General features: G+C 36.2%; 1 protein-coding gene across 1 annotated transcript; it reads right to left on the minus strand.

Annotated features, from left to right (window-relative positions):
- Positions 1-2,487: 2,487 nt before the first annotated feature.
- Positions 2,488-22,089, minus strand: PIK3CA (phosphatidylinositol-4,5-bisphosphate 3-kinase catalytic subunit alpha; the record flags this gene model as incomplete). The annotated part of the gene is made up of 20 exons (XM_079539710.1): positions 2,488-2,758; positions 3,365-3,516; positions 3,677-3,794; positions 4,276-4,446; positions 5,936-6,014; positions 6,268-6,389; positions 6,850-6,956; positions 7,291-7,462; positions 8,732-8,835; positions 9,392-9,556; positions 10,028-10,109; positions 10,187-10,311; positions 12,906-13,040; positions 13,146-13,298; positions 14,257-14,362; positions 16,414-16,499; positions 17,347-17,592; positions 19,195-19,445; positions 20,050-20,259; positions 21,738-22,089. The coding sequence occupies 20 exons, from the start codon at positions 22,087-22,089 to the stop codon at positions 2,488-2,490; spliced, it is 3,207 nt and encodes a 1,068-aa protein (XP_079395836.1).
- Between the last annotated feature and the right edge of the window lie 724 nt (positions 22,090-22,813).

Here is a 22,813-nt window from a genome sequence, read left to right on the forward strand (position 1 = left end):
CCTGGTTGGAAAAGTCCAACCATCCTCCTATAATAAAAAAAAAAAAAGTAAAACATTGTTTCATTAATAGATAAATAATGATCATGTAGCACCTAATGTGGCATTTGTGCAACAATTTTACTCTGTTAAATTAAGAGTTATAGCCAACAGGGTTTCAGATTTTGCAAACAAAACAGTTTAAACTCATTGAAACAAAGCCATGTTTTCAAAGAGCTGCACCATTAGTGTTGACTGCAAAGTAATATGTACAAAAAAAATTTTGCTCTAGAAAGTATGCCCAAGGTTAGCACGAGTAAAAATATTCATATGAAAAAAAAAGGAGTATGTAACAGTCAATACAGAATAATGGGAAGTCTGTTGGACTACTCCAAAGGGTTTAGTAGAACTAAGGAAAAAACTTCACATTTCCCACACTAGTCCTGGAACTTCCGTAGTTTTCACAAAGACACGTTTCCCCCCCACAACATCGTCAAATATCTACGTGTACAGTAATTAACTGCAAGAGCTTGACTATGAAAGGATCTTCAAAAACCAAAATCCTGGCTTTGCAATCCCCAAAGTCTTTCATAACGTAATTGATTGCACATTTTTAAAATATATTACAATTTGCTAAATTAAGCCAACCACTCATTACCTCATCAGTACAGCCTGCACAAAGTACAGTTTATTTATATACTTATATTCTAATCTAACACCAGCTGTCAGCATATTTTATATTACATGTGGTATTGCACTTTTTGAGTGGCACCTCAGTGTGTGTCTGGAAGTGAGTGAGTTGAAACCCCGAAAGCCCCAGACCTTTGGAATTCACTTCAAGTGCTGCCAATCTAGCAAGCTTAAAATGTTAGGGCAAACATCACCCTCAGAATCATGGGTTTCACTAATTAAAAAAAAAAAAAAAACACAAAAAAAACCCCAACCTTTTTTAGTAGTTAGAAAAACATTCCTACCTGAAGCTGTGCATGAGGGCAATCTGACATCTGTTTTACTCTGAACAGTTTCAAAAAAGTGGTGCCAATTTAATTGATTGCACACATCATAATTATGTTGGAGGACAACTAGATTTACAAATATATACTACACACACACAAAACAGACAAAGCTATAAAATGCTTGGTAGCTCCACATGCTTTGAGCTAGCCAACATATCTGCTGCATGTTGAACTGCTTATTATTGATCATATTGAAAATTTAAACAGCTATTTCTGATGTATCAGTTACTGGATTAAACAACCACTTCCAGAGCGGAGGAAGAAAGAGGAGAAATGATGGACCCAAAAGTTGAGGGTTTAAACATACGTTCCTTGAATAGCCAGCATATCACTTCAGTAATGTGAAGAGTGTTGCCCCAATTTTTACTTAGTGTTAAAGAGTCTTAGGCCAAGTTCACCTCTGGCATTAGTGGGAGTGTCTCCCACCATTTCAATGGCACTTGTGTCCTCTTTCACCAGGGCTGAATTTGGTCCTATAAATGGTCACCTTCAGTAACATTAAGGGAAGTGGGAGCCTTGGACAGATAGAACTGGGCTGCAAAATTAAAAGAGTGAATATTGGACAAATCATGTAAATAAAGAATATATATTAATAATAGTTCCTATTATATAAATAGCCTTTATAAAAAAATAATCTTTCAATAATTTTAATAACTCACCTTTTTTAGGTTCTTGGAAAACATGTATGAAAAAAATCTATTCAGTTCAAGTTAGATTAAAGCAAACCTAAGATGAACACTACAACTCTTTGTTGCACTAAACCCAATTCCGACCATTCAGTTTCCAGGTTAGTCAGTTTTGGGGGATGATAAGAAAAGTTTCTTTGTGAAGGCATGAATTGCACCCCTAGAAATACTGAGCAGAAGAAACACCATACTGAATGGGCCTATTTCCTACTGTTTTCTGAAACTGTGCAGATGACAGACCCAGAAATCAAAGGATCATCTAAACCCTATGTATGTTAATGCCTCTGAGCACATTTAAAAGGCACTGTCCTCTCACTGTTTTTTAGATCTTTGAGCTTAAACTCCTTCCCTTCAAACTACACTGCATTTAAATATTAACTACCACTTGAACTTCCTTTCAATGCTTCTCATTCCAGCAGTTTCTACCTGCTGTACCAGACCTAAGGTAATATGTGATGGACTCTATATTCATGCTGGCACTATTTTCTTTTTCCTTCTAATTTATCCTATCAAATGAAAAAAGGAAACATTCTTCCCAAGTTTACCTTTTTGGGCTTAAGGCATAACATGAAGTCACACATCATACTAAAGCTTAATTTTTGAAGTGTACAATTTTAGTGCTATCTGAAACCCTGTTTTACATTGTTTTTCAACAGTTGTCTGAATAGTTAGTCTTTTTTCTTGCCATGAGTTCTAATATCATTCGTGGTTTGTGCAATTCCTATGCAACCAGTCTCTGCTGCTAACGGGTATTAATAGTGTAGTACCCACAAAGCGGGTTATTAGTTCTCGTGTTCTTCACTTTCATTTCAGTTCAAAGCATGCTGCTTTATTGTGTGGAAGATCCAGTCCATTTTTGTTGTCCAGCCACCATGGTGAGCATCATTCATTTGCTTCATGAAGTACTCAAGAGCTTCCTGCTCAGTTTTGTCCAATGCAAGGGTCTTTCGAATGTACGCAATATCATCAAAGGACTGCAGTTCTGGCATTCCTGAGCCAAGCATCATGGAGAAGAGATTTATGAACAGATTGGCATGCTGCCGAATTGCTAGATAAGCCTTGTAACACATCTCTTGAAACCTGGAAGAGATAGAAAAGAAAAACCACACCCACAAAGAGACAACACTCAGTATATTGCCTTGTTAGATGCATTTTCTTTTTCACCTCTAAAAAGATTTTCAAGCAACTATATACAGATAAAAGGTTGACATTCACAGTTTAACAAAATCCAACAAATGTTAAGAAAGACATCCTTATCTTCTTTTTTAGATTATTTTAACTGCTGTAAGACTTAGTATTGGTCAGACTGGTACAACAGTCAAAATTTCTAGCCTCAATTCTCAATTTATGCAAATGTTCAACAACTCTAAAGGGGTACACAGAGCCATTTTACTTATTTGTGGCAACATTTCAGATCATAAAGCAAGCTTCCTGATCAATTGCTGTGAACAGTGGTTCCCTGGTGATCATCAAGGAGAGATACACTTCTGTCCCACACTTCTATGAAGTTACTGTTCATCCTTAGCTACTCTTCAGAATGCACTGAATACAGGAGCATTTGCTCTCTTACAGCATTGAGTGTGAAATGTCTGTTTATGTGAAACAATTAAAGGTCACCAGAATTGCATTTTATGTTATTGCATGTTACGTGTTATAGAATTTAAATGGTTTTAGAAAGGTACTTACCTTTCAAACTCCCTTGTTTTGGTGCATTCTTGGGCTCCTTTACTAATCACTATTAAAAAGTCCTGTGTTAAGACAAAGGGCACACGCTCTCTTTTGTAGCCAAATTTCTTCTTCTTGTGGTCAAGGAAGTGGCCAAAGTCAATGTGAAACAGCTTGGAAAGACAAAAAGGTGTTTTAAGATTAGTAATTCCTCGTTTAAAGGATCTAATTGTAAAATTGCTCATCCCTCATATTTCAGGTTTTTTTTTTAAACAAACATCAAATTGAAAGGTTATGCTGGGCTATCTATGTACTTGCAAAAATAGATCTTACTTGTCCATCATCTTTCACCATGATGTTACTGTTGTGGCGATCACCAATGCCCAGTATAAAGGTAGCAACACAGTAGCCAGCACAAGAACGTGTAAACAAGTCAATAGCTGCATCATACCTATGGAAAACAAAGAAAACATATTGCTACATACTCTCTAATAATACAAAATTATCAATTCATTTATTTAAAAGGTTATGAACCAATTTTACCATTTTCACTCAATGCAGTAGAGTTTCTAGACTTTACTGAAGTGTACTTATCTACACTAGACATAGAAGTACTTACAGTTAAGCATATGGAACAGTAAACAAGCTGTTAAAATGACAGTCTGTTTTCTAAAGACAGGGATGAGATTTCACTTGGAGGAACTACAGTTAAGCCACGTCACCTTAATTCTGCCTTCATCTTGCTTTACTGTTGAGAAGTCATACGACTGCTCAAACTCATTAAATACAAAGAAAATACAAATAGGACTATTAGGCAAATGAGAGCAGGGAAAAATACAGACTGTTTCCCATTTAGATACATTTTAGTTCTCTTGAAGCTTCCGTCAAAAAGAGCAAGTGAACAAGGAAAACCCAGCAACAAGAAATCTCACATTTCTCCTTTGTTCTTGTCCTTGAGCCACTGATGCAAGGTATGGCTGTTGAACTGCAATGCTCCCTTTAAGCCTCCTTTACACTGAATCTGCATGATCGTATGAGAACTCCTCACTACCTCAATGAGTCCCACGCAGTCACCAATAGACAAACAACCGTAAGGCAACATCCTGTAAGAGAAAGGATTTTTTTTTTTCCAATAAATTTTAAGACAGCGAGCAAAAGGCGTTGTTTTATGATCTTGACTGCTCAAGTGTTATGTTATTGACTTTAGGATATGAAAATCTGATTTAATGTTTTACAGGTGTGTTATATATTGTCACTGGTTCTGTGAAAAAAGCATAATGGCCATTAGTCCTGTAACATGTATCCACTGTATCCAAACCCTGTATCCACCAGTGTTACTCTTCAGTTTTGTATCAGGATAAAATTTTTCCTTAAACTTTTATTAATGCATTTTTGGAAGCCTTGAGAATCCACTGGAGAAGCCTCTTAAGAAAGCATGCAGGATAATTTGACAATATCTATTCAACTATATTAAAACTGAAATACTAGAGTCAGAACCTAAGCATTCAGAAAGTGAATGTTAGGACTTATGAATTCCTTTGCAGAAGTAGCAGGTAATACACTGTGTTGCCAGCATGGAATGTTCAAAATGAGTTTTCAAGTAGCACCTGCACATAATACAAAATTGTAATTGGGATCTATAGTCAGCACCATTATTGTTCATCCAGATATTAATGGACTAACTATACCCAGAAAGCCATTTACTCATGTGCTCTTCAGAGTTCATAAAGTATTCTGTAATCTGTAAGTGAAACTCAAAGGATAGACTCAGTAACTTATTTCTTTTTACAAGTAGATATTACTTGTTATCTCCCCCTTTCTCCCCTCCCCACAGTTCTCTGCCCCTATCACCAAATCTGCATTTCTTCTGTCAGTTTCATTTGAAACATTTTTTCTCAGAGAAGTCAAAGCAGTCTTATTCAAACACTAAAAGTAACAACCATTATCATGTTTAACACCCTCTCTTAAAAGATTTCAGAGAGTCACGCTTCTAAGGAAACCCTTTTCTCTCCTGAACTTTCTTTCCTTATGAGGGTAAAAGTATCTCTCACTAATAGAGGAAAACAGCCTTCTAGCTACACTGGATCAGTTTTTTGTGATAAAAAAAAACACACAACAGTAACACAAATCAGCACCAGTTTGATCTAAGAAACTGGAACACCAGTGCAGTGAGTAACCAGCAGCAGAGCTAACCACTGGTGCTGCCATGGAGGTAAGCTTCTCTGCTCTGGTTTATAAGTTGTTTATTTGCTGAAGACTATAAGTTTGATAACCTATTCAAAGCAAATGCTACAGATACCATCAGACTATAGGGTGGCTTGTTTGTGTGATCGTAGCCATTCCTGATATGTAGATCCCTCACAGCAACTTAAATGAGACAAACATTTTTCAAACCAGATTGGTAGGTTTACAGAACCCAGTTGTTTAGCTAACTGAAAGTTATAAAAAAATCCTCTTTAAAATATACAAAAGCATTCATACTTATTGCATTTTACTTACTACCTTTGGGTAGTAGAGAAGTATTCTCCAGTAACAAACCAAAGCATAAACCATTAGGAACAGAATTGCTTAAGAATGACCTCTAATGCTTACCGAAGATCAAGACCTTGGTTTTGCCAAATGTTTTCCATAATTCTAATTATCTGAAGTGTCAGCATGTCTTGACGTAAGTCTAGAATAATCAAATAAATAAGACAGCAAGTTTCATAACACAGGATACTGTCACTTCTTATTTCTTTTAGAAATAACCACTTTTGAGTGGTAAAGTGTAATAAGGTTCATATAGATTAATGGAGGTTTTATTCTCTCAAGAAAAGAATGGCTGGTAGGTAGGTGAGAATGAACATGAACTTGTGGTGGCAATTTTAAAGCTGTTTAAAAATACATATTAAAACATAACAATGGAATTGTCGTGTGACCCTTACCATCTCCATTTTTAAAGATTATCTCATTGTTCTGAAATAGCAATTCAGACATAATATCTGGGTTTTCCCAGTTTAACCACAGGGGTCTCTTTGCAGATGACATTATTCTGCACTCCTCAAGCCTATAAAAAAAGATATATATGAAATAAGGATATTTAGATTCTCATATCGTGTTTCCATGATACTATTACAATCTCCATTTTCTTCAAAATATTTGAACTGGTATCAAATTAAGTAATGCACGGAGAACTGAAAATCTACCGCTGTTTTCATCTTGAAATTTATATTAGTAACTGCAATGCTAATCATTAGCTAGCCACAAGTGAAGAGTTAGCTACACTCATTTTTCCTTTGGCAGCAAGTGTTCCTTACACATGGAAAAAGGGCCACAGTTCCTACCATTTAACAGGAACAGCAAGCTATCATGTTGTTCTCTAATTTATTACATCATTGCACTGAAACTACTTCACTTAAATAAACCCAATATTTAGTATGTTAGCATTTAACTGTGATGTTGTTGATGTTAACCTTACTAAGCATTTACTTAGTTATCTGGGTACATTTCAGAACTGAAGACAATACCGAAGATTTCCTAGTTGATGAGCAGGATTAAGAGGAGAGATAAAGCCTTGTAAAGCATCCATAAAATCTGGACGTCTCATTTGTTCAACAAGAAACTTCATCTGCACCTAAAAAAAATTACATTCAGATTGTAAGAACACTGACTAAATGTAAAAGATGATAAGAATCAGGTTTCAGCTTTTGCTTTAAGCATGGTTTTGCACAGTTCCACTATCAGCAACTCTGCTTTGCCAGAGGTTACACAAATCAAAGCTCTCAACTCAGGTTCCATTAGCTTAAGAGAGAGACGATAGCAAGGTGCACACAAAATACTACAGCTTCAAAGATACTACCTACTGAAGTTAGTAGTATAAATACATTTCTAGTTAATCCAGTAAAATAGTTCTAGTGATTCCTACGACTAAGTCACAAAAGTTTTGATGTGTGGACAGCTTAAAATACCTTCTGGGTCTCATCTTTCTTTTCCTGCTTGAGAATATCTGTGAGGTTAATCAACTTCTCCATAGCCTCCACCTGCCTGCTCAGATGCTTTAGGTACATTCCACACGCTCGACAATAGGACTCCAGAAGTAAACCAAACCTCTGACTTACAGTTTTATTGTGCATTTCAGACCTACACAGAGAGGAAGAACAGTTACAGCTTTAAGACAAGACCACTTACAGGTGCCAAAAAATGAAACTATACTGTAACACCTTTCTGAAGGCTGCCTATGGGTCCTTCCCAGTTTAAGTAACTTGTGTCGGCCTCCCACAGCTCATCTCATTTTGACTTAACTGATCAGCAGAGTTCCTTACTTTTTACAACTAACCCAGCAGTTTTCACTCTTCCTTTTATTTTGACCCCATTCTCCTTCTTGCTACATCCTGTCCTTCTCTGTTAACTTTATTCAAAATCCATGCTTGTCAAAAAAAAAAAAAAACCACAAACCAACCAACCACTAAGCCTCCAGTTTCACTTCAAGTTCAAGCTTTCTAAGCAGTTTAATCTTCTCCTTCTGTCATTAATCCCAGGCTAGTTACTTTGTTCTTAACTACTCTCAAACTTCACATCATTCTACATCCCCTCATATAAATTAGTCAGCCAAGATATTCCATTATCCTTGGTCATTATTAAAACAGGTAGAAAACAAAGATTTCTTATTTCTATGTCTTATCTTTAGTGTTTCATCTTAGAATAGCATTTTCAGATGAGCTCTGCATACAACTCAGAATGCTGAAATCTGAGTTCTATTCAGCCTTCTCAACAATAGAACTTATGAGAACCCATGCTATACTCAATACAGAAGAACAGGGATATTTTGGCTATCAATCTCTGTGGTCTTTATAAGAATTTACGAACCATAATTTTTCAAAGGTTTATCTGGTCTAGTTGTGTGACTTGCTTTGGGCCTCAACTATTTGTAAATGCACAAAGATGTTACAGCCTTCTAAAGACAAGTCTGCACAGATAGGGATTTTTCAGGAACATTTTTCCATGGCTTTCTGGCTTAACTTCAGAAGTAGCTCAGTTTTGGAAAAAACTACTCAGAAAGACTGGTGGAAGGTTCTAGAACAGAGATCTGTCATAAGCTGTAAGCAGCTAATAATACAGGAAGCTTCCAGTTATCTTAGACTCCCCTGCTTTTAGAGTAACTGCTATTAGAGGAAAGAATCAAAATGAAGCAGATGATATAAAGATTCATAATCTATTACTAATTTGCTTTAAAAACTGCAAGGAATGCATTCTATTATCAAACTATGCATTCAAACTCTTAAAATAAAGTTTGCTTTTTAATTGTCGAGTAGTAATATTTCCCAAAAGAAAAGCATGTAGCATATGGAGCTTTTTTTTTTTTAAAAGCTTGTAGGAATCTTGTCACTACTCAAGATTTACTAAGCTTACTTTAAATGCCAAAAGAAGAAGTGTCCTATCCGTTGATTGGTCAGTGCCTTCTTGAGTAAAAATCTCACCAGTTGATTATCTAAGTACTGTTCATATTTCAGAACCTAGTTAAGGACAAAGAAAATTTGGAAGAAAATTAGCTGCAGTTATTTTTGCTGAACAGCATATAGATTAAGACAGTTAAATAAAACACAATTCAAGTTTGATATAAAAATTTTGTAGGCTGACCTTGGTATTTTAATACACACATTAGCATTTAAAGAATATCTGCTAACAGAGTGCACAGACTGCTTTTATTTCAAAAACTTACCACCTGATGCTTCCCATACTGTTACCAAATATTTTAGCTTCAGCATGCTTAACATTGTAAAAAAGATGCTTCTGTTTGTGTGTCACCATATGCAAGACAGCTGAAACAGTTGCCTGTTCCAGTTGGTAGAACAGTTCTGCATCTCTGCAGAATTTTGACATTTCATACCAACACCAGAAACCAGAGCACAACAGAAAAGTAACTTTCATCTTTCAGAGCTCCTCCTAATGTAATATGCTCTGAAAACAGGATTCTTACATTTTCCACAATGTCTTAACTTTTCTTGTCTTTTAAACTTGCATAATTATCAAATGTACGTAACGCATCAAGAATACCTAAGTGTTATATACCTGTACTAGCTGGATTAAGTACTGAGACAGCTTGTCATCTGTTAAGTACTTCTCTAGACACCGAACTGCAAAGGCTCGCACCATTGGATCTGGATAATTGCAATCCAAAAGCTCCATTGCTTGCTCTGGCTTGATTGGAGGCCAATCTTTCACCAAACAGTACATCTGTGGACAATGAAGTCCAAGGACATTATACACACTCACATTGAAGAGGAAGACGTTGTAATACACACCCAATAGAAAGTATAACCACACAAGCTGCTGCTGAATATAAGCTGTTTGTCACTCACTTCTAAAAAATAGTTTGGTATTAGTGCCAGTTGACTTATTTTATCCACTCTAAAAGTACAAAAACAAAATCTCACATTGAAATAATACTCAGCATCATAGCAAGGATTCAAGTAATGCCACCAGAAAAAAGACTCAGATTGAACTTAAGAATGAGAACACAAAACCTTTCCTGGAACAGACAAATGGATTGCATACAACAAATACAAAATGATCAACTAGTTAAAGAGGCAACTCAAATTATCTGTTTTCATTCAACATATAAGAACTTATGTTATTTTACAAAAAAATCCAGATTTTAAATCTTCTTCAGAACTTAAAACTTCTTCAGTGACATTCGTTTGTTACCTGAGCCACTTCATCTCTAGAATTCCATTTAACAGACAGAAGTAATTTGGGCAGAATTTCCGGGGTATTTACGCAATAGTGTCTGAAAAAGAGAATGAAGGTTGTTTGTACAAAGTGTCATTTTTGTTTTGTGCATTCACTTTTGTTTTTCCTCAGTACCTGTGGCTCCAGAGGAAGTCCTTCTCTTGCTCAGTGATTTCAGACAAAGGATCCCGTGTACATATGGCTCGCAGTTGCTCCTTGTCACTTTCTCTTAATTCATTGTCTCTAGCTATTCTATTACTCTGCAGAGAGAAAGTGGTCCATTAACCCTCCTCATTCTACAGTCATACAACGTAGAAGTACTCTTACAGCGCAGGAACATTTATACGACACATAATAACATTTTGTTGTTTCCTTCTACCATAAGTGAGGACTTACAAGCTTAAAATAGAGAAATTGAAGACTAGGCCTTTGATTTTCTATAACTGCTTTTATTCACTGCTGGGACAGGAAGTACATTTCACCAGTCAGCTTTGTGGAGAAATAGTAGTTGGCATGTGATGAACAACAGCAGCCTAGCATGGCACAAAATGAAACAGGTCACTTCTGTCTCCAGTTTTGAGATTTCTAAGAACTGCTGAATGGGCTGAAAGAATCAGAATTGAAAAAGCAGAGTACAGGAGGGTGAGGCTAGGTAAGTAAAGGTAGAACACTGTAGGAAAGCTTGCATAACAGAATGACCAGAAAACATTAGCCAGAACTAGTGTAAAATACTCCCTAAAGAGCAGAACTAGCTAAAATTCATTTCAGCATGTACTAAGACTTCCTACTAGAACCAGCTAAGACCAATGACAGAGATATTGATACTACAGCTTAAATATTTCATAGCCAAGTTCAGTTTTCTTCTACATCTCCGATTTCTTACTTCATATTTATTTTTTGCAAAGCAACATTGAAATGATGCAGTCTCTAACACCTCCATGACAGAATCAATTAAAAGGGAAAAAAGCTTAGGCTGCATTACTGTGTTTATATATAATAAAACTGTAACAAACAAGTCTGACACTTAAGATGAAGTATCCAAAAATTTTCCAAAAATTATACGCAGATTGAACAGTGTTATTAAAATGAACTCATTTTGACCTCTGTACAATACTGACTTCTACAAAAAAAATAAGAACAATCGATTTTATTAATGTTCAAAATGTCTGAACTGTAGAATGCTTCAAGAATAGAGAGAAAAAAGACACAGTAACGATCTCCCGTTCCACATTTTTCTTATTTCCACTAAAAATATACAAAGCAAGAATGAGCAGGGCTTTCTCAGCTAGTTTTATTGATGGTGATTTTCAGCTGACTGAACTGGTACTTTGGAAAAGAGCCACCTGCCTGGCTTTTATAGAAAGTCAAATAAACACCAAACAGAAACTGAAGAAAGGAACAATTCTGAAGTTTTCAGACAAGAGACCAAGGCACCTCTTAAGAGGTAAAGTGTATTATTTCTAAGAATACAAGCAATGCAGCAACAGTTGTCAGATTACGGCAACATGGCATATACTACAGGCTCAGTTCTCTATATTCACGTTCTCATGACGTGTTCAGTCCTATCACACAGGACAAAAATATTCCTGCCTTCAAGCTTCCATCTAATGCTATTACTTCAGAGCTTTTAGCACCTTTACCTGCTAGCACTGTGATAGTTGGCATCTCAGCGCACCAACATGCTCATTTATTAGCATTCTGAAGCATAGGACAGGACTCAAAAAAAAAAAAAAAAAAAAAAAGAGGGATTCAAGACTGCTCTGTTGCCACATGGAAGTTTCCAGAACGTATTCTAAAATATGTTTACATATGCAGTGCAAGTAGCAAAGCTAGAGACATTCAGTAAGGAAGTGAATGGATAGATGACTTTAGAAGCACCCCAACACTTGATCAAATTGATGATACAGAGCAAGCAATTAATTGTTCATATGCATCTTGATTTTGAATTACCCTAAATTGTAAGAGAAAGTCACAGAAGTATAAAATGTACTTGCATAATGGGTCAGAAAGATCATAGTTTAAGTCAAACCAAGAAGAAAAATGAATTTATCCTGTTGCAGTCAACATCAGAAACTTGAAATTTTAGAGTTGTGGGACAGTAAATTAGATTTAATATTTGAAAATTGTTTCATGTCCAAAGTAATAATGAACTTACATAAATTACGCCTTATGCAGAGTGCAGTAATTGCTTTTAAATGCAGTATAATGCACTTCATGGTAACCAAGAAGTATAGTTATGTTCTCTGCATTATCACAAACATCTGTATAGAAATCATACTTCAGTGACTGCTTGGCTAATATTGACCATTTCAAGCGAGCATTCTACAGCTTTCAGATAAGGCTGGGCAATGCTCGGTACTCTAGTATCTGATTTGAAATATATACTGTATCGCCTCTTACCTCCCTAACTAAAGGGAGCACTAAGAGTAGCCATAAAAACACACAATACTTGAATATAGAAAGCCTGGGCCCTCAAACCTGAAGATACCACAAATTTAAAGGGAACAATCACAGTACAGTTCAAACCTACCAAACATTTAAGAATTGGGAAAGGATGAGTAATGAAAGAATTTTCTGCAGATGAGCCTACAAAAAATGGAATTGCAATAAAGAAAACAGTATCAATGAATGAAAATTACAACTTTTCAGAAGTTAAAGTGAGTAGTTCAGACACCTGAATCAATTATTTAAATATACCAAAAACATGCTTACAGTTAGCATGGTAAGACAGTTTCTTTTCTAAGTGCTGGTCAGTAATAGATTAAGATAATCTATCACTAGCATACTGTGGAAAAAAAGGCAGCAAATACTTTGATATTTTAGTAACTATTCTTGGAAAGCAAGTTCTTCTTACCAGTCCCGCATAGCTGTAATTAAAGCCCAGTTCACGTGAGATTGTCCAATTGGCATGCTCTTCAATCACTGTCATATCTGGAAACTTCACAGGATTGCTAAACCAATCAAATTCCAGCTCTAAACATGGAGTTTCCTATGTAAAGGGAATTTAGATTACTTCTGTTGAATTATGCTAACTAGAATATAGCATATTTTGAATATACATTCCTGAGGAGGCAGTTCACGAGCACATACTTACCTTATTCGGATTTGATCCAGTAACACCAATAGGATTCAACAAATCCTCCAGTCCATGGGGTACTGCCCAAAGATTCAAAGCCATTTTCCCAGATACAAGAGTGTCTGTGTAGTCAAACATGTTTATATTTCCCCAAGCCAACGGACAGTGCTCCTTAAAGAGGTTAAAAGGTGATTTTTCAGTTTCAACTTTTAATTATCAGATATACATTTTCAAAAAAGAAACATTAAAAAAATAATAGGGGTTCACCACAGCTTTAAGTACCTACTAGGTCCCTCCCAACCAAATATTTCTTATTTCCATCTGTGCAGTAGAGAGATGTTATCAAAACCAAGTTATTCTGATCTATCGTAAAATAAACAGCAGGCTGCTTTCCACGCCTTTAAACTCTAGCTGATAGTAAACCAGCAGGTCAAGTAAAAAAGATAAAATTACGTTAACAACGAATGGCATGCTTTGAGTGGACTCCTTTGCTACTTCAAGCAGTTTAGGATGGGGAAGGACAGAAAGAGAAACTGGACTTCAGAAAACAGTGAAGTACATAACCTTGCTATCATGAATACCACTTTGCTTGGGCAATTGAAGCTGGCAGTAAGCAAACAACTAAAGAAGTATCATTATATCAGAAATTGCTTTGTGTTTCTTTTGGCAACACTTGTTCAGGTCCACTTTTGTCTGATAAGCCACATATCTAGCACACCACTTCATTGTTGTGGAACCACTGAAATTGATCTCTGACATCAAATCTCTGATTGTGAGTCACAAGAAATAACATTCTTATCTAAGAGCAACTTGTTACATTTCCAGATTAGCAGAATGAAAGTTACAGAAGTTGTATTATTCCTATGTATTCAGACCTCAAAAGACTACCACTGAGTTTTCCGACCAGCAACATAGTACTGATATGATTTAGTGTTGAATGGGCAAGCTTCTTTTTGTGGTTTAAAATAACACTGACAAATGAATGATACATAAGAAAAATCCCTATTTTAATCAGATTCAAATCAAACATTGCATTGAGACTAATTACCAGAACAGCAATTGCCAAATATCTTCCCAAACTTTGCGTAACCTCTGCTTGTTAGTTTACTAAAGCTATGAAGCACTTTACCTCTTTAGCACCCTTCCGGCCTTTAACAGAACAGATAGAAAGGCAGAGCCGAGCAGCACGAGGAAGATCAGGAATGTACATGTCATACAACAGCCATTCATTCCATCTGCAACATTTAAAAAGCAGATTAAAACCAGCTAAAAGACACTGTGTTAGACAACTGCATGCAATCAACTGTTATACTAAAAACAATGTTATATCCCTAAAAATAATACTGTTAATTCCTAAAAGTAAAAAACAAGATAAAATGTAACAGAAATCTAATATTTCTGATGTCTGGCCACATTTCTCTTGTGCACAATAAATACTACACAGAATAACTATTTTATTTTTGCTAATATATTATGCTTGGTATAATTAGAACTTGACTGTAGAAAAATGTTTTAGAACTGCATTTTACAGAGCTAAGCAATAAAATGACACATTGCTAACACTTCTCCTAAATTTGAGGGGAATTGTTGAATATATGGATGACATTCCTCAGCAACAGTGATACAAAACAACACTGCTATAGCTGCATAAAGAAAGGAAAACCAAAATTGCTAGCAGCAATTGGACACTTTCCAAAAGCTTGCTTAGTTCTACTTGACTGTATTAACTATGTTGCTTTTAAAATGGTAAATAAATGCGATAGGAAGCAATTAGCAGTCAAAAGGCAAGGAACTGCAAAATCACAGCAGACAAACATGTTACCGCTTTAAATGACTGCCTATTGTATCACTAATTGGAATACAGTCTCATTTAGTTGTGAAAGTAAAGGTTTCCTCAAATCCTTTTTACATAATGACAGGTTTGCTATCCCACAAGCTTGTAATGCATTAGCAAAACAGTACTCCATAGAAGGAAATAAGCACTTTTTCACTGCACTTACTCCTTAAGCACACCAGAGCCTGGTACACAGTCACTGTTTCTCCTACTTCATTACCATATAGTCCCTCCATCGTTATGTAATAGTTTGAACATGAATAATAAAACTAGTGCTTTCATTCTGCTCTTGGCTCTGTAGTTCTATGATAAGACTGTTGAAATAACTCAGATATCACTCTATTTATCATAGTAATAAGAGCAGAGATTAGTTCTAGAGGAATATATGTTCATGAACTTCTTTAAGAAGGACTTCTCTCTCAACATGCACAACTGTGCTTTTGAACTGCTAAATACAGTTATTTTCTCAGTTGGAAGCAGCAGCAGCTTCCAAGGACACCATTAATTTTTTCTTACGTGTCACTTTCAAATATTATGTATCTGTGTGTAACCCTGTTTTCCCTGTGTATCCCTGTTTTCCAACCATGTCCTTGACCATCTTTCCCATAACATTCTCCCTCAAAAACAGCTATGCTTGAACAAGAAGTTTAACCATCTGTGGGATAAGCAGGAGGATTAAGCTATTTTTTCTAAAAACCTGCATGTATCATTGTGCCCTCTAATGTTAATACCTAATCATATTTACAGTAAACACTCTGAAACCTCCAAAGACTTGAAGGCAGACAGAAAATGCAAGTCAGAACTTATTTTTGAACACACATATCACATCTAATCCTAGCGGATGCTAACATTTCACACCTCTTTATTCAATCTCTTAAATATTTGTTCTCTGTATGCTCACATACACTCATATAAAGCTTCTTTTTGCACACTAATAGCACTTTAAAGCTCATGGGATTTATTTATTATTATTTTTTATGATAAAATTCACAGCAGGTCAAATCTTCTGGAAACAATCAGCCCAGACCTGGCAGTCACTTTCACATTACCAAATGATTCCCATCAGTGCTTCTGCTTTAGCACATGCTCTGCAACCACACTGGAACAAATGTGTGGATTGCATTACATCACATTGCCTCTTGCTGATGTTGGAATCTGAACCTGCAACTGGAACACCAGCTGTAGATCCAAAGTGAAAAACAGAGCTAGACTGCCCAGAGCTATGCTGATTTCATGGTACTAAACAGTAATTACATGGGAGTTTCAGAGGCAATCATGAATGTTTATGTAAAACAGACCTGGTCAATACAGGGACTATAAATGTTCTTCAGCTAAAGTATTGCCAGCAATGAGATATACCTGAATAATGTTATGCAGTGCCTTCACTTCTTCAATACTATAATTCATAGTGCCCCAAAAGTCAGGTTCTCTGCAGTTTTTCTAGTATCTTACCTGGGATTAGAACAAGGTACCCTCTGAGTATTCACATTGTCACATAAAGGTTCTCCTCCATGGTAGATTCCTGTTCTAACGTAGATCTGAAAGTAATGTTAATATCAGTACTAGTTTTGAAACTCCACTATAAACAAAGTTTTCATTCCTATCAACATACAGTATGATTACAATACATTGCTTTCTCCTTTCTATTAAAGAAAACACCCATCAATACTTCACTTCAACAAACAAATAAAAACAGTTTCACCACCACTCCTCAACCCAAATTTATTCATGCTCTTTAAGTATGTAAGTATATTCCTATGGGAAAAAAAAAAAAAAAAAAAAAGTTTTGATCTTTCTCCTCACTACTGTTGTAGAAGTACTTCTTAAAAATACACTAATGAACTTGAAAGGAACTTCTAAAAACAAATTGGAATGACGAATTCTTTATGAGCCAAACCACAGAAAGAAAAAAAGACCAAATAAATTCTGGGTGAGGTAGAGACTTGCCATATGACTTCAGCAGGACTAAGCTGCACACGCCTTTTCTCACTGATCTTCTCATACCTCCCCTTCTAAGAACAAAGCTAGCAGCATGCTATCCAGCATCTTCTCGTCAGATGTATTTTCACTTACTGTACAATATGCTTGAATATGTTCATAGTTTAAAATGTGGAAGATAGCACATCTATTATGAACTCAGCTGAAATAAACTAGAGCACTCCTCTAGCTGTATACCACGATCCATGCATTTTTCAGAAGTATACAAGAACACGTGGATTTTAGAACATGGCTCTGTTTTTCAGAATAGAGGGCTGAAATTTAAATAACAAAGTGGTCTAATCTTCTAACATTAGAAATAACACCTCTTTTCTAATGTAATTATGGAAAAGAGAGAAACCGTGTGTGTCAAAAGCTACATATAATGCTATACAGCATTTGCCTTACCTTGTCAATGTCTCTAATGTTCACATTTACATAGGTTGCACAGAGGATTCTTATTCTGAGAGCACTGTTTATAGTCCAGAGCGATTTGGCTGTAGCTTCTCCATTCATGTAGGGTGTAGCTGTAGAGATACGCCTGGAGTAAGATGGCATTGTAAAGGTATCCAGTGGCAGCTGGGTATATAGACTTTCTTTAGCCATCAGCATCAGATTGGGCATGCGACCAAGCATTATACAACTTCTTATGTACTGTAAGAAAACAAAACCAAAATTCAGTATATTTTCTAAGCGCATGCTCCTGGTAATCACTACCTAAAAGCATTCAGAATAACATAAAAATAAAAGCATACTTAAAGAGCTCAGGTCTGTTCCTTTATGTAAATCCTTCAGTGTTTTTTGTTGCAACATTCAACAGTTTAAATACATGATGGGGTAAAATGGCACAGCAGTACTTCAAACAGATTTTTGGAGGTATGAACAATGCCTACAACAGTTGAAGGCTTAACTGCAGATACAGAACAGAGCTGGCAAAGACAAGTGTCTCGTAGGGCTCTTAAGCTCAGACACAGTGCAGAGAACAGTTCCAGATTAGGGATGTTCCCAGAAGCAGGTTAGCTATCTTCTGCCTTCCATACTGCAGTTATAATGTACTGTACCAACCTAGCACATGTGCCTCTAACACTCCTAGCCACAGTTAGAAAAAGAACAGGAACATACAGAACTGTTCATTTTTTGTTCAGAAACTTTTCAGCTTTGCCTCTTTACACTGATCTTGCCACACTCAAGCCTGTATTGTGTCTGCTCAGGAGTGACTGCTGAAAGTATTTCATCTGGCAACAGTACTACAAAGTGTTAAGATAGGGTCAGCTCTGGACTGTAATTAGTAAGCTCTTCCGTGGCACAGAAAGGCATACCAAATACTTTTGAAGCAGCCACACTAGATCAAATAGGCCTAGTGTTTGATCTCATGACTGCACAAAATTAGTCACATATGCCTGCACTTCTTCCCCAGCTTGCATAATATTAAGTTCCTTTTCCCAGTATCAGGATCCCCCATCCCCCTTATCTCCTCCATAGCTCTGAAGAGCAGACTGTCAACCATTTTAGATAGAGGAATTGGAGCTGTTATTACAACAGTACGTTTCTCAGAGAGATAGCAACAGCAGTCTGTCAGGAAATATAAAGGGTAACATTGTCTACTTCAGAAAGGACTGCTCTCAGGCTCTTCTGCCAGTTCTGCTACAGGTACAACACTAAGAGAACAAAGACACTGAAGGATGGGTAGCAACAAGGAAGATTTAACTGATAAATATGGTATTGGAAGTTTACCACTCCCCTTTCATAAGATCGAGAAGTTTACTGATGTAATCAACAGTAAGCCAAGAGAGCTTGCTTATTTTTTTTTTCCCCAACCCCTAAAGCAGGGAGGGAGAAGATTCACAGAGTAATGGTTGCCTCATAACTCAACATCCAATTTAATTTCTTTTTGCATTGCATCAGCCCCATTCAAATGTTATTCATCTCTTGCCATCAGAAATGTAGTACAGATATTTCTCAGAGAACCTACCACTGATTTATTGCTCATGTTAGAGCAAAACTGCTACTGCATTTTTTTTTAAAGTTGAATGAATGACATAAATTCTACTTTAAATTACCTTCCCTGGCCACATACTGAAGCACATACAGCAACAAATACACTCTTGAGTCAGATACATATAAGCCAATTACCCTAAAGAAACAGATTTTTACTTTCTTTGGTTTTGACTATATATAATGAGACTGATCACTTTTCTCCCACACACATTAGGATTTTTTCAGTGTACTTTAAAATGAGTTCATTATGTTACTCACCTTATACTGGCTCAGAGGATATTTTTCTAGCAGGTATTCATCACAGCCGCACACTTTCAAAATATACTTGCCCTGGTACTCCAACACGCAGAGCTTCAGTTGTTCAGATGACAGCAACATACTTCGTGTTTTCTTCCTAATTGCTTCAGCAATAACTTGCTCAGGCACACAGTCATGATTGATTTTTAAGGTGTACTTCTGCTTATCATTGTTAGGTGAAACTATTACCCATATCACCACTATTATTTGCCCTAAAATAAATACGAAATGTTAGGCCTACCATTTTCAGCAAACCATCACCCCTTCACACCCTAAAGAAACAAAGCCACATAGAATTACTACTACAAGATGACAAAAACAAGATTCACAGCCCAATCCAACAGAGGATTGATAACTTCTGCGAGGAACTAGATGCCCTAAGCTTATTTATGATTCAAGTGTAAATTCAAACTTTTACACCTTGGGATTAAGAATGTTATACATCAAATACTACTGACAATTCATAGAATCACAGAATCATAAAATGGCTTGGGTTGGAAGGGACCTCAGGGACCATCAATCTCCAACCCCATTGCTACAGGCAGGGCCACCAACCTCCATATCTAACATTCAGCCTTCAAGAAAACAGTAGTAACTGTTCCATGAAATTACTAGAATAGCAAAAAAGTAATTTTAAAGTTTTGCTGCCTGCCTTTTGAACCGACATTCTATTAAGCAAGTTTTTCTAAATAACTCAGGGTTATGATACTGCTGCAGTGTATCAGATATACTACACAAATTTGCTTAAGTCACCAGTTGTGGTTTTTGATTTCAATCACAGAAAAATATTGTGCCTACAGTAAATATTTATCTTACCTTTATCTAGTTTATTGTATATGTGTTTGGGTAGCTCAGGTGAAGACTCTACATTTGGAGGACAGACATACAATGCTCTACTGTGCGGAGCATTGGCATCTCGAAGATCTACTGCTTCTTTACAAACATTAAGAATATTTCTTCTGAAATCTTGTACTTCAGGATCCTTAACCATGTCAAACTCACAGATGGGCATGCCAATAGCAAAACCTACAATGTTGCAGAAGCATGGAAAAATAATTACAACAGATAACTAAATTAAACTAAAGATTCCTTCTACGACTGCTTGAAAAAAATACATTTAAAGCAAAATACAACCTACAATATTTGTGTTAACCACTGGCTTCCACTTCATATACAAATTGTTTTTATGTCATTCAAGAACAAAGCAGTAATCACAAAAAAGGTTAGAAGCCTGATACATTTTCACTGAAAATCCTGCAAACCTCAAATTACCACTTTCATTGCTAATAACTCTCAGGGAGGAAAAGAATCAGTAATCAACTTTTTTGAAGTCAGCAAATAAAGTTTTTTGAGTGGGCCACAAGAGCTGTGGCACCTGATTTTCTCTAAAACTCTGACAGGATCATTGATAACTATTAGAGCCATAATCAGCTTTGCTTACAACTCAATGACAGGTCTTCGCATTTTTTTGTGAGCTCCCATAGCAGCCTAAGAAATAATGAACTTAACTCTTGGGCAGATTTGCGTATTCCTCTCAACTCTTCAGTCTCAGGTCTAACTACATTTGTTTTCATTAGATTACATTCCTAATGAGTGATTCACGCATGAATGCTCAAATTTGAAAACTTTCACTTTTATCTCCACACATAGTCAGGTAGCCACTACTCTCCCCGAGTTCTGACCAGGCTATGTTTCACAAAACAGAAATCTACCCATGATGCATTTACAACTATTAGATAATTTAACAATTAGGAGCACCCCAGAACAAGTATTTCCAGTTGATAAGTCTCTACCACTGCAGCATACACCTGTTAGAAACTAAGAAAGGCAGTATCCTTGCACTAACTGAATGTAGATACTTAACCTAGATACCAAAACACATGCTAGTTTTCCTGTGCCTCCTGGATAATGGAAAAGTCCTGGGCTTCCCAAGAAATGATTCAAAACAATGTACTCGGGTGTTTTTATCATGATCCTTCCCACACCTACTAATGCTCTGTCTGAAAGGGAAGGGGGGAAGAAAAACACCTTGTTTCTCAGATTTTGCACTCTAAGCAAGACAAAGCAGTATTAAAAACTGTACCACTGCAAACGTAGCTAAATATTTGCAATTAAACCCTCCTGTACCTTTCCTTAGTTATCACTGTTCCGTAGAATTCAAAACAAATCAAGATCTGCTTCCCAAATAAAACAAGTACAAAAAGGCTTTGCTCTGTACTAATATGAAATCCTGCTAACTGGTGACTACCAAAAATATGCACTACTAACCTAAATACAATTGTATATATATAAATACACATGTGTGAATGAAATAAAGAATAGTTTACAAATATTTGCTTAACTATGATCAACATGTTGGGACATTTGGTGCAACAACTCTGAAATGTAATCTTTGATAGACGAAGCAAAAGGTAACAAATACAGCACATTGATTCTAGTTTTCTATTTTGAAGAGGAGAAACCAGTTAAGCAGATTAGCTATGTTTAAATACAGATAATCTCACCTATTTCTCTGTTAAGTATCTTTTCTTCTCTGTTACCTACTGGTTCAATGACTTTTAGGAAAGGCTGAAATAGCCGCAGGTCACAAAGTCTCCGTGTTTCATCAAAAAATTCTTCTCTTTCTGCTTCTTGCGTAACACTTACAAAAATGTAAGAAGATTCATCTTGAAGGAGCTGATAGAGAGGGTATTTTCTTGCTTCTTTAAAAAGTTCATGTTTGATAGTTAGTAATGTAGCCTCACGGAGGCATTCTAGAGTCACTATCATTCCGTTTGGGAGAAGACACTCCACAAGGATCCTCGGGGGCATCAAGTGGATGCCCCATAGTTCACCAGATGAGGGTCGGGGCGGCATTTTTAAGTCTTTCAATAATTTTGTACTTGAAGTTTTTCAAGCAGTGATTCGTATGAGTTAAACCTACATAAAAATCAGAGATTTAAACATTAGTATTTTAAATACAAACATCAGAATGAATTTCAGATCAAAGCTTTTCAAACATTTCTTACAGTCACAGACATATACTTCGAGGTCATCATATGTTACTCAGGTCTCAAACAGTGCATTACTAATAATCTCATTAAATTCAGCATTTGTATTATGAAAAATTCCTTATAAGAAAAGGCAATACCAGACTCCTAAATAACAGTCCATTATGCTCTCTCCCTTAGCCAAGTGTCCTGACAGCACAGGGCTAGGAAACTACTAGGCTATTATTCCAAAAGCCACATGCTATGTATGTATGCACATACGTACATAAAAAATAATCACGACCCCCCAGTTCTTCAGTACTTCTTTTCTGAAATGTTTTCTCCTGAATTATGGCCACTTTTATCACACTGCAGTTCTTAAGATGCATAAGAACATTTTCCCAAATGCACTGCTTCCTAAGTAACACTCAGCAGGAATAGGGTTTCTTTTTCCTTCCTTCCCCTCCTTTGTAGTTGCAGTTTGGACTTTTAAAATTATCAGCAAAGCATACTAAAGGGACACTGCAGGTTTAGAAAAATGCTTTTCCACTAACACTTCATACATGTTTAAAAGGACTAAGGGACTATGCTACTGACTTCTTTTTGAAAAG

Source organism: Tetrao urogallus, assembly GCF_951394365.1.
Source record: "Tetrao urogallus genome assembly, chromosome: 9".
NCBI lineage: Eukaryota > Metazoa > Chordata > Aves > Galliformes > Phasianidae > Tetrao > Tetrao urogallus.